The 13260-nt window shown below is 34.0% G+C and overlaps 1 protein-coding gene across 1 annotated transcript in view; it reads left to right on the forward strand.

The window, feature by feature from the left end:
• ogre (optic ganglion reduced) overlaps nt 1-13260 on the forward strand; it is a 45694-nt gene that overhangs the window by 8041 nt on the left and 24393 nt on the right. The window contains exons 2-3 of the mRNA XM_073079257.1: nt 5945-6385; nt 9636-9743. Coding sequence (XP_072935358.1) covers nt 6134-6385; nt 9636-9743 — 360 coding nt within the window. The 5' untranslated portion in view covers nt 5945-6133. The remainder of the gene's footprint in view (nt 1-5944; nt 6386-9635; nt 9744-13260) is intronic.

Below are 13260 nucleotides of genomic sequence, written 5' to 3' on the forward strand. Positions count from 1 at the left end.
GAAACAAATTTTGGATCTTAAGGAAAAAAATATATGGATTATATTATTTTGACGTTTGTATGCAGTAATGGGTTTGTCTCCTGATAAGAGAAAAAAAATCGATTTCACTTGAATACCTCCGGATATGTTTATCCAATGCCAACATAGAAGTTGTTATCATTAAAATACTTATATACCGTTTTCCTTCCTGAATGCAATCGTAATTTTCGGTCCCCATTACCGTTCGATTGACCTCGTCTATTGTGTTTAGAAAACTTTCGAAATGTAGCCGTTTCTCAATTTCCTACTTATAATCATACTGCTTAGAGGAAAGATACTGTTATGATGACTAAGAAGTACAGCACAGAAGCTAATAAGAACTTATACTCTCCTGTATTATATACAATTTAGATTTTATCTTAGGTTTGACTCGATTTCTATTTGAAATGATTCAAAATTATATCAATTATATATATATATATATATATATATATATATATATATATATATATATATATTAAAACACTCATAAGAGATTCCAAAAATACAATATATTCTTCCATAACCATCAACATTTACAATAGTACAACTTATCAAATAAATAATTAATAGTCATTCAATTGGACCATGGAAGGAAAATCTACGATTCTTTAAAAAACCTTCGAATTATATAATAATATAACTATTCATTCAATGATTTGCAAAAGCTGTCTTGTTATGTTCTTTTTGCTTTGTCATTAAGCTTATTTTTATTGTGGTTTTCATCTTCATGTTAAGTTTCTTACGTATTAAATGTTCACATTTTGTTTTCCTTATATTGTGTCACTCTTGTTATGCTTATTTTACCAATGTGGCAGGCTTCTGAGAAATACTTTAATGTCTTACAGTTCTGAAAGTAGTTTATTTGATCCACTTATTTATGTTGTAAATTCTTATTTTTAATCATTTTTTCTGTTTTAAGTCGTTTTGTGTGTTGTTCCCCGTCTGCAGAAGGTTATATTTTTGATCGTATGTATGCATGTATATCTTTTTGTTTGGCATGCCCTACAACCCAAGCGGCTTGACGGATTCTATCATATACGGTAGAGTTGAAATTTCGGGAGTGGACATAGGCTATTTTTAAGCAATCTGGTTTTTGTTATTATAACAATTTCTAGTTTAATTTTGCGCTTTTTGGAATTTAATTTAAAAGATCAAATTTTTAACTATGGTAGCAGATAAGTAACTCAGGTGACAAATAGAAATAGGTAACTATTCGTAATGCAAATAAAATCCAGTGTTATCTTCTTTTTACCATTAACAGTACTAAGTACTAATATAAGTAACATAGAAGTTTTAAATCCTATCGACTTAGTGGCTTAGTAGCTAATTACTGATGTAACTTTTTTAAACCTTTTATGCTTCCTACTGTTTATGTATGTAGTGAAAAAATACAACGTTAACTACCTACTGTCCTATTGTTGTTATGTAAATGAATATTATGTTTTTAATCAAAAACTAATACTGTAACATTGTTTCAAATCAAACGAAACTTAAATCTTCTTTAGTGTTAAAATTATATCTTGTTTGTTATCTTTAGTTTAAGCATATAAAATAATAATATGCACCTAGTGTTTCTAGTAAATTCTAAAGTTCCTTAGCAGTAGTTCATCTCCTTATCCCATTCTGTACAAAAATAGCCCCAACCCCTCTCGGCTCGAGTTTTATGAAAGCTCGTAAAGCTTTGGTTTACTTAGTTCCGGTTCTTAAAATATTCCGTTATTGCTGTACTGGGCACTTCACGAAACTGTTTGTAAGGCAACTTGCCCTGCAAAATTTTATTCTGGCTCTAGTTGTTACGCTGTTTTTGGATTTTACGAATTATATCCCCAGTACTGGGTAGGGCCTTCTTTCGAAATAAGAAAGGTCAGTCTACTGTAGGGCAAGTGATCCACTTCGAGTCGTGTTGTTGATCATATTTTCCTGATTTTTTTATTAATTATAATATTTTTAGAATATTATTAGGACTTTCCAAACAGTAACTGAAAGTTCGTTTTAACACAAAAAATATAATTACATCAGGCTTTGTGATAATAGATTGTTGCGAAGTAAGAGTGTGTTTATTTTGCGCTCATACACTGACATCGTTGCGTACAGTACTCTAGTGTTTTATATGCTGAGCATTACAGCCGACAGCCGTAGGCATAAGCAGATAGATACACATCCGTAAGTACGATGTACGATGTACGGTGTACGGTATCTAGCGTCTGGCGCTGGATTAAGTCGGTCTTAGACAACTCGTATTTACTTTAAGTTAACGAAAGAAAAAGGAGTTAAGTGGAATAAAATGCAACGTAAGCCTTAGACCATGCTAGACTTGTTTATGTGGAACATGTACATTTTGCTGTAAATAAATGCAGTTATAATTCTTTATTTTTGGGATTCGAAGTAACTGTTGTAAATGTTGTTGTTGTTGTAGAGAAACTAATATATGAATTGAGAGATGTTGACCAGAAACAACACGAATATCGTTGTACTTTGTAAGAAAACAAAATTAAATGGAAAAAATAATTATGTTGGTACCATTCTGTTTACTGTTACATTGGATATGTTATAACAGTCCATTAGAACAGTTTTTGAATATTTTCGAAAACGCTGTTTGTATTTTTTAACCATTTCAGGTGACTTTAGATGTCAGAGATCTAATATGCATACATCCGTCTATTGTTTTCATATGAGGTATTTCAAGTTTAATATTATGTCCAAGCTTCTATGCGTAACTTAGCCCACATGTGTTTCTTTGTTAAACAAAAAAGGAATGCAGGAATTCGTAATATAATCGGTGAAAAAATAGTGTTGCGTTTGTTTTTAATTCTGAGAATACATAAGGTTATTGTGATAATAGAAAAAAAAAGTGTGCATAGGAGCAAAATTTAAAATTTATAGTTCTTTCTTTCAATTAATATCAATTTTTCCATGACTAATAATGTACGCAAGAGGCGAGATGGGCTCAATCTTCCAGTAGTTATCTAACAGTTAACGGTTGACACGGTTTTTGCTTTTGTTGCGAAATTGATATTTTTAGCAAAAACTCCATCCATGTTTTTCCACGCCACTGCTTCAACGACAGCTGTCCTTTGTGTTTCAACGACAGATTTTTTATTTTGAATGTCTTCGAGCTTTTTATAGATATGACAATAGCTCACCCTACTTTAGATGGGAGTGTTTTGGTTGATTTTGCCTCCGCTTTTGACGTTTTTGTTCATTTTGTGAAAGCTGTAAAATTTCAATGATTCTGTAGTTATAGATTTTTTGCAACTGAGTTCAATAACATTTCTAGACTTGTTTAGTATTGATTTTGAACAGGAAAATCAGCAAATTAAAAATGTTACATACGTTTCACTGCTGGACTTTAGTCGTTGCATGGATTACCTATATGAAGGCCTCTACCTCGTTGAAGTTGCAAGCGAAATAAGCGTCTTTTCAGCTAATAAAACAGTTTAAAAAGAATCTACTAGCAAACAGACTTGAGAGATATTGCATTTTGTGTAAAAATGAGAAGATTGAAAGTATTCTCACGTGACGACGAAGTGCCAGTAACCCATAACACCGCGTGGCGACCGATCATGAAACAATCGGCCATTGAGTAACAGATCGTTGTTTGCACAACTGCTTGCAATTGTACACTTGCTGTAACGCGATGGCGACAAGGCTCTGTATCGATTGTGGGATTTTGTACACAATAGACAAGTTGTAAAGATGTTGTATTTATTGATTGACGGATTTTACATCCTATTGTTTTTGATATTGTTAGTATGTTAGTTCAGTAGATACTATTTTTTTACTGAAAGGTGTATCATGTATGCTTTATTATTTGTTGGTTTTATGTCTTGAATTTGAAATTATGCGATAATAATGTTTCTTAACATCCATTATACAAATTTTGATTTCGTCCCCTAACGTCTTTACTTGGCAAATATGTATGACCCAACGTATGTCATATTTGTAATGCAATAAGTGTAATTGTCTTAATGAATTTTATACCTTATTGGGCTTTATATTTTTATGTAACGTCATATTAATAGTGAGATGCTTTATAATTTATCGTTTCAATAATATCATTGTTTGTGGTTACCTCACACACTATAATATAGTATATGACCGGCCCATAAGGCTCGGCCGTGTGGTAATTGGACACTAAGCGACGTAGGCATTAACTTCTGAAACAGATAGTAGGTATGTCACAATATGTGCCTTGTAATACTTGTAAAATAAAAGGCCTAAAGTCAAGAGGACAAGGAGACAGATAAGCACTTTCATGTCATGTATGCATATGAGTAATTAATTATTAATTACACTGCAGTGAACAATCGTTTATAGAATTGGTCGCTGTTCGTTGAACCTTCGTACAACAAAACGTTTGTGACGATCTGTCGTTTGTGGGTTATAGAAGGAATGTTGAGGATAAAAGTGAGTGAGGAATGACGCTAATCATCTTAGATGATTGTTGATTGAGCAATATGAAGCATTTGAGGTCATGGGCTATGACATCTAGGTACCCAATAAACAGTTGATTATGAATCAATATGATTTGAAGACAGGCGTTTAATGCCTGTTTCCAGGTTTATTCATATAAATTAAGTGTTGTTTTGTGGGTTTGATTCTGATTTTGAAGATCTATAGACAAGCGTATATGTGTTTATTTAATTTAGGTGATGTCTTTTCATACGCTAATATTAAGTAAGTACTTGCATACCGTAATCCATAATTTTGCCATGACTAGACTCAGAATGGAAAGATATACAAAGTTTAATTTTACCAGATGCTCCATGAGAGGTACCGAGAAAATTAATACCTTATTACATTTTAATTGCTTAATGACCTGAACTGGATCATAAGGCTAGTCATTATAATGGTTGTGGCATTTTTATATCATTTCATAAATAGTATGGTCACCTTCAGTAGGTAACGCACATGTGTTTTCTTTATAACAATCGTATGAATGTTAACACAATAAGGAAATGCGTATCATATTATGATATTGGGTCATTGCACTATAATAAGTTAGTCGATTAACGCGTGTTATTAATTAATTAATTATCAATCTTTGAACATTCAATCCAAACTAAAATCGTCAATCCTATCTTTGCCTACCTAATATCGACATTTGACAACTTCTAGTAGGCTAAAATTGTGAAATGTTGATTTTTTTGGTTAGCAAAATATTGGGTAGATATGTTATTAATAACGGGCATTAAAGATACCACAAAAACTTAAAACTTTATATTCTTTTCACAAATAGGTGATATTTTGTATGATAAATAAATTAAAGATTAAATATAATTTTATAGCCTTTTCTAGCAAGACCTTTATTCGATCTATTAAGCTCGGGATGTAGGTACTATTACAAATGTGTTAACATTTCTACGTAAATGGTATTTCCTATTAAAATCGAGACCTACTTAATTCTGCACTTGTCGTGTAATAAATCGTATATAATTGGAAATGTTCTAGAACGTATTCCATTATGTTCTAGACCATTTCTAAGTACCACTCCTGTTGCTTGGAACGATCTGTCGTAAATATTTCCTCATTGTATTTACCATTTTATTGGGATCAATCAGGTACCAATTGCAATAAAACGGTTTCGAAAACGATAAATCGTTTGATGTAAAGGTATTGCTATCGATTTATATGCTAAAGCATGCATTTATTGGTATTTCTTTTCAGATATGAATGCATTTTATCCATGCTTTTCATGAATCTCTGAAATGGTCAGTTTTGATAATATTCCAGGCATAACGCTAGTTTTACCGACTATACGGAGGAATACAGTATATCAAGAATATATTTGTAAATGTCCCTATTGAATACACGAGTTTTATGTGAATATCATATACACGACGTCTATGAGCTAATTCTGTAGCTTAGGTAATTTAAGTTATAATTCTTAAATGTATTCTGAAAATAATTTCCATTGTTTCAGGTACCAGTCTGAATCTCGACAATAATCTCATGTCGCAACGGACATTCCCGCGATATCTCGAATTCAATTACGACAAGACTGATTTTTAGTAGTTTAAGTGAAACGCACATTCCGAGAAGCTAAGAGAACGATGCAATAGTAAGTGTTAAAAAGAGAAAAGAAAAGAAGAAGAGAAGAAAATAAGCGAAGATGTTTAAGTTACTCGGAGGGTTGAGTGTGTATTTCAAGTATCAGCCGATTAAGATCGACAATGCGGTGTTCAGGCTACACAACGTGTTCACGACAGTACTGTTGCTCACATGCTCAGTGATTATCACGGCGACCCAGTATGTGGGGCAACCGATACAGTGCATCGTGGGTAGCGGTCTCCCGGCCAACGTGGTCAACACATTCTGTTGGATCACGTCCACTTTCACCATGCCAGACGCTTTTGCGAGAGAGGTGAGAACTTAGCGTATTACTTATTGCCTTGATTAAATGCTGTGTCCGGTAAATAAACATCGATACTTACTTCTGATGAGTGGGAGTTTTGTTACTGCACAAATAAGAACTTTCTTGAATTAAGATTCTGAATGAAATGCGTAGGTATATTTGCTTCAACTTTCTTGTTAATTAACTTTAATTTAACTAAAATGTGTATACGAGAAAATTTCTTAAGAATTATGTAGCTACTTTTCTTAATTATGTCCTGATAGAATTTTTCCGGAACATGTTTGTTCCCACCAATCATAATATAGCAGTTCTGGCCGGCGGCCAGGAGTGAGCTATTAGCAGGTCCGTTTCCTTTGTAGCCATTGTTTGTCGTATGCTCGTGACTTGGTTCTGGTATTGTTTATTTCCTTACTTCTTTCTTCCATACGTACCATTTAATTCTAAATATTGATTTATTTTACATCAATTAAAATTCCGGTGACATTGCCATTATTATACCTACCTATTTCTTACTTATAGACGATAAAGCTTTTATAGGAGACGTCAAATTATTCTTTTAAGGGCATGACCCTTAATGTAGAATTGTATTTAAAGATTTACTTAATGTAAGTACGATTGAAAGTTTTGTGTAAGTCTAGTTGTTTTATTAATGTCTATGAGCTGTGGAGTCCACTAACCTAGCATAGGCATGCATAGGCATAGAGCATAGGGATCGTATTCTATATTGAATTTCCTAAGACCTTTGAAAATGAAATATTGCACCCTCCTATTTCATATTTTGGATTTCCTTGTTCAATTATAATTAATTCTTGCATTATTGTTCCCAGATATGCCAGTAGCTTGTTTATTGTATTTATAAAGTATTATATTAATATTTACTTGGAATATATTGTATCATTGCTTATTTCGTGTGTAGACACAAGAGCGTCACGACTGTTAGTAAACGCTAAAATTAGCCACAGGACAATTAACTCGATGTCGTCGGGCGCGTCTAGTAATTAACATTGCAGTGCTTTGTCGTTAGGTTCAACTTTATATGGGTCAATTAAAAAATTTAGTATATTTATGGCACATTTAGTATATTTTTATGTATTTTTAAGATAAAAATAGCTTGTAATCCATCTGGTGGTAAGGGACACACTGCCGCTTATGGACATCACTAAAACCAACCCTAGCAAATGTATTATATTATATACTAGGGTTGTTTTTCATCAGTGGACGACTTTAGGTAGGATTTGTAATCCTGATGTGATGTAGGATGCGATGCTACTCTTGAGAAATAAGTTGAAGCACGTTTAAGTCTCGCTCCTTTGTCATCTTTAGAAACAGAATGGCAGTGCTTGTTACTATTGTCATAAGGCTGAAGTTTTCGCGGTGGTGGTGCCACCAATGTCGAACCACGCAGGATCCTATCACCTTTAATCTTGTAATTGTACCGGATACCTTAAGTCTTCTAATATATTATTTCGCACATCCTTAACATAAGGACCGTCCACTCAATTCGCACTTACAATCAACTGAAAATCTGCGGATCTATTACGCAAATGCGTCACTGGGGGTCAAAGCAATCTGACTACGCACAATGGTGCAAATCTGTGTTGCAGCCAATTGAGCGGTGCGGGCGAGCGGGTAACTGCCCATTTCCTCTATAAACCACTTGGTGAACGCAGTATGTCACGTGCTTATGTTATTGGTTAAGATGATGTGGCTCTGAAGTGGTACTATTTACATGTCCATTTTACTTAGTGGCCTATTGATAGGGCGAGGTCAATGGGATAAAGCGTGAATCAGTCGCAATTTCTTGAGGATCTTTGTATAGCTGTAAGTGTATTATCTTCTTTCGAGTGCAAATGGGTGATTCTGATGTTTTGTTCTGATGAAGATCCTTATTATAAGCTTCCGGCAGACATTCTATCTGATACATTACTTCGCCTTATGACATAAGGTGGGAAGGTTGATGCCTGACTGCAATTAAACGAGTATGGCACAGGGATTGGCGTCAAAGTCCTCGGAAATTTCTCTCAAGTCACGATAGTAGGTAATTCTGTAATGGGTACTTTTCGTATTCTGGAGTAGAAAAGAAGAATATGAACATATAGCTTACATAATATGTGATAATTGCCGCTTGGACATCTGCAACCAGCTCCAACCAAATAGATTAGACTCCTGCATAAAATCTACGATTGACAGAAGCCTTGCCGGATAAAATTGATCCGGATCAACTGACGGACCAGGAGTTGATCTCACACTATAATTTCTCTATTAGTAATAGAGCAACATACGTATATCCTTATATCCGTCATGCGTTCTCACTATATTTAATTCATTCATAAATTCCGCACTATACCTAGTAGGTAGTATAGTAGGTACCTACTCTGTACTGATTAAGTAAATATCGTGAGTAACATCCTGCTAGGATATGACTTATGCGAGACGTGATAAATTATCTCAGGACGTAGTTCTGACGTAACACGGCGCTTACGTAGATGGTACTTAGCGTATAAACTAAAGATTAATTAAATATAAGGCAAATTTATAATATGAATCTTTTTTGAAGTCAAAATAAAAAAATATATATATTTGTTGTTGTTGAGCACTAGGATTTCTTGTATTATTGATGTTATGACAGACACAGAGAACAAAAATACCTAGAACAAAATGGAAGTTCAAGTTAATTTAGATTTTTGTATTGTCAGGAATTTACCTGATCTTTAATACCTGTCTTTTAGCCAAAGATTTCTGATTGGATTACTAAAATTATGTACAAGCTTCTTAATATCATAAGCGAATTGATTTTGATAGTGCATTGGTTGTGGTAGGTTGCATTGATTTCGCCGTAGCTTTCACTATAAAGAGTTCTATCGTTAAATTCACAGACCTGGGGGTTACTACCATCTCTTAAAACAATATTATTTTAATCATATTTTTAATTTTTTTTGCAGGAAATTTAACTTCTTAAGCAAAATATGACAATTTCAGTTGGTTTTGTACATTGGATAAGCGAAAAATTACTAAGGTTTTAAGTTTGTTCAACTATGTATGATGGAATATTTACTGTTTTAAGGAGGAAATAAAACTTTCCTGAACTATGATGATTTTTAAAAGATGGTGGTAGGCCCCCTGTATTTGTTTTGTATCCAATCTGTAGTTAAATCTTATACGTCACATATTAATGAAGAGAAGAAAGGGAAAACGTTAAAGAAGCTTAAATATTGGAAAACTTATTGCAGTTTTGTTATTTTTTCATTTTTTGTTTCAGGTGGGAAGGGAGGTGGCACATCCGGGTATTATGAACGAATACGACAGCTCGCAAGAGAAGAAATACTATACGTACTACCAGTGGGTGTGCTTCGTGCTATTCTTTCAGGTATGTCTGTGTTTTGCTGGGCGTAAATCATATCTTATGGTCTGCCAGATGTGTAGTGTTTGCTGTTGTTCATAGACTCAAATATAAATTCATTGTTGCTTTTATGACAGCGTCACTTAACGATTGACCGTCGTAGAGTCAACTTACCCTGATGATGCTCCGTTTTGGAGCGAAATACGGGTATGTATGGTATGTATGGTAAATATACACCACCTGTATATTTTTAATTTTTTGCATCTGCACGCATCCTTTGTGGGAGGGAGGGTGATACATACTGCATTGTTTAAAATATATACCATCATACATATTTGTAGCGGATTGTTGCGAAGTAGTTTAAATCTTAACTTAATAGCATGGATTTCCGCAAAGTAACGCCTGATGCAATTAACTATTGCTTTTATGAATCAAAAAACGCCTCACGTTAGCGTCATTGTCTTACGTTCGTATTAGAGTAAGTCTGTATCTGAATAGATGAGGCGTCATTTTATAAATCCTGCCTTAAAAGAGGGGAGTTATAGCGGTTATGAAGCGTTTTTCTGGTCGTGTATCTATATCTACTTGTAGCTGAGGTATTCTAGCTATCAAATATATAAAACATCAAACAGTACACAACAACACCTCTAAACATTGTCGCTTCTTCGGTGTGGAAATTTTAGGCAATACAAGCCTTTATATAACTTGCCTTTTTTTAACGATTGTAGTATTTTCTAATTTCTTTATTAAAGTTAATTTGGTTATTTCGATTCGTTTTAAGTTATTTCGACAAAGTTTTAGAGCATACCTGCTAAACAATGTTTTCTGAGAACTTTTGTCGCATATTTTGCTCAGACTTGTCGCCATACATACTATCACGTATCACGTACCCATCATATGTGACGAGGCGTTGGTCCGCGTTATAACGAACCGCTATTGTTTCAACGACATTACTTGAGACGTCTCGTATAAATATTTACTAACGCGGCTTCTATTGAGATGGAGAGATTACAGTATTCAGGAGTACTTTGTCAGCTATCTTGGTAAATAGCGTGGGTAGTGTTACTATGGGCCATCGTGTCCAGGCTTCAATAACATATGATACTATGGAGTTATGTAATGCATGCTCCTTGGTATCTCTTATCGCCCGGTATTGATAATCGATCTATCCAATGTTTTGCTTATCAACGTTTGGTATTTCCTTTATAATAGACATGGTCAAAATTCGAATTTTGGCAAGTTAAAATTGGATACATTATTATTCATAAGCGAAAATATACTTTATTTAAAGTAGATAATTATTGTAAATATAGAACACATTTTGACTGCCGAATGGTTTATGTCACTCCTAAAATTTATACCAATCCAATGATGCCATCCAATATGTTAAAATCCCTCAAGCCTTTTGGACTGTAGGGCGTGCTCAAGAATGAGATTAATACATACGCTTGGGGAAGACAATTACCCTCCGCAGTCGGGTTCAAAAAGCTAGAAAGTGGAACTTACCTATAAATTTTGATGTATGATTTTTATTTCACTTGAATCAGTTCCGCATGCGTATGCATCCTGACTCACTCAATTAGTTCATTCAATCTTTGCACATGACTCATCAATTTTCGCGCCCACTGACTAATGGTAAAATTGTCATTAATACCAATTATTGCAAGTGTGTGATCATTTCTTGTTAAGATTAATGTTGTTAATTAAGAGAAATGACATAAGCGACAAATTAGAGTAATGAATACGGGAGATATTTTAACTTGAGTACCAAGCGAGAGTGATAAATTAATGTTAGTCAGGTATTTTTCGTGCATTTATAATAATTTCTCAAAAGTCAAAGGATTGACAGAAGTTTAATTTAAAAAATGGACAACTATGTTTTCGTGGTAACTTCGTAGTTTGATTTTAACCAAAGTTTAGACTAAGTTTAGGTTGAATTAACTTATATTTTTATCCGCTGCCGACGGTTATGTTCTTCAAGTCTATGTATGTATGTACGACACGACTTACAGCCTAAACGGTTTGGCAGACTTTTTACAATAATTACTAGTTGTCTTAAATGTTTAGTTTAACCGTTACTGAGATTATTCCTACACATATTTCTGTTTTATAGTGACAAAGGGGGTTTGCGTGGTAGAGTGGGACTCATCCTTAAGGGATGCCTCACCCACTAAACACCCTTCCTGGCTTTAGTCTTCGGAATATACAGTGAGAATTCCTATTTTTGGTTTCGTAGGAGTAGGGTCCTCGGAGAAAGCGCATTAGGAAACGTACCCATACTACGCTATTAAAATATTACGCTAAATCACAGGAGCTTGCTTCGATTTTTGTCACGAAGTCGAATTCATCGAGAGAAATCTCGCAAGCAAGCAAGTCGACGGGAATCCGTGCTACAGGCGTATACAATAATGTCGTTGTATGATCGGCTGTATAAAGCTTCACAAAAAAATCACATTCGCAATACTACGTAACAATTTGAGGAGGGGGGAGGGGTCTTAGCATATACTACGGGTGGTATCCGGAAGGGGGGAGGGGTCTAAAAATATTAAAAAATAGGTCACGTAGGATGGGTATGTTCCCTTACGTGTGGTCCCAGATTTTAGGTACTTACACTTGGTAACCGATATCAACAGGCGGTAACCACTTAACAACAGGTGGACTGTGCCAGTATGCTACTTTGATTACATGAAAGCATATCGTTAACATACATTTACGTAATCGTTGATACGGTAAATAATAGTAATTTGTATATTTTTGTGCTATTGTTTTATTAGCATAATTTAAATTATTATTTAATATTTATTTAGCTTAATTGTTACACAATATAATAATAATTGGTTGTAAATACATTAAGAAGATGATGACAAGTGTGTTTATTATTATTTAATTAACCAAGAAAAATAACTTAAACTAAGATAAGATTAGACACAACCTTTTTTGACCATAGGACTATCCTATTGAACAGTCATTTCTTATCATGAATAGAATATTAACATTTTATATTATTTAACCACTACTAATGTGTTTTAACCGATTCGTGTGTTTTGGAAATTTGTGTCATTTTGCAGTCATTAACAACTTGAAACATTACAATTTCTTTTTCACAAACAGGCGACAAAAAATCTTTTTAATGTGTTAACCTCAATAGTCTTAGTACGAGACCTGACTGCATAACAGATATCATACATCTGTTTTTCAAATATAATTTTACTACTACGTTGCTGGACAAAATATGACCCTAAGTTTATATTGCAGTTTAATTATAATTCATTTTAAAATAATTTATACAATGCTAACATTTGATTATTTGAATTTACCGAAATAAAGACAAATTATAATTTCGACTTTCTACCATATAATATTACATGCAAATGATTTACAATATACTTTTCCGAGGCGTTCCAGCTTAGTCCTCAGGAGTAGCGTCGCATCTGTGGCCGTTCCAGGTAGGAATATGTAATCCTATATGGGGTTGATTACAGATGTCCATGGGCGGCAGTAACCACTTACCATCAGGTGGACTGCATGCTCGTCAGCTACTCCT

Source organism: Epargyreus clarus, unplaced genomic scaffold, assembly GCF_041222505.1.
Source record: "Epargyreus clarus isolate Ecla_fem2 unplaced genomic scaffold, WU_Ecla_fem_2.2 ptg000014l, whole genome shotgun sequence".
Lineage (NCBI taxonomy): Eukaryota > Metazoa > Arthropoda > Insecta > Lepidoptera > Hesperiidae > Epargyreus > Epargyreus clarus.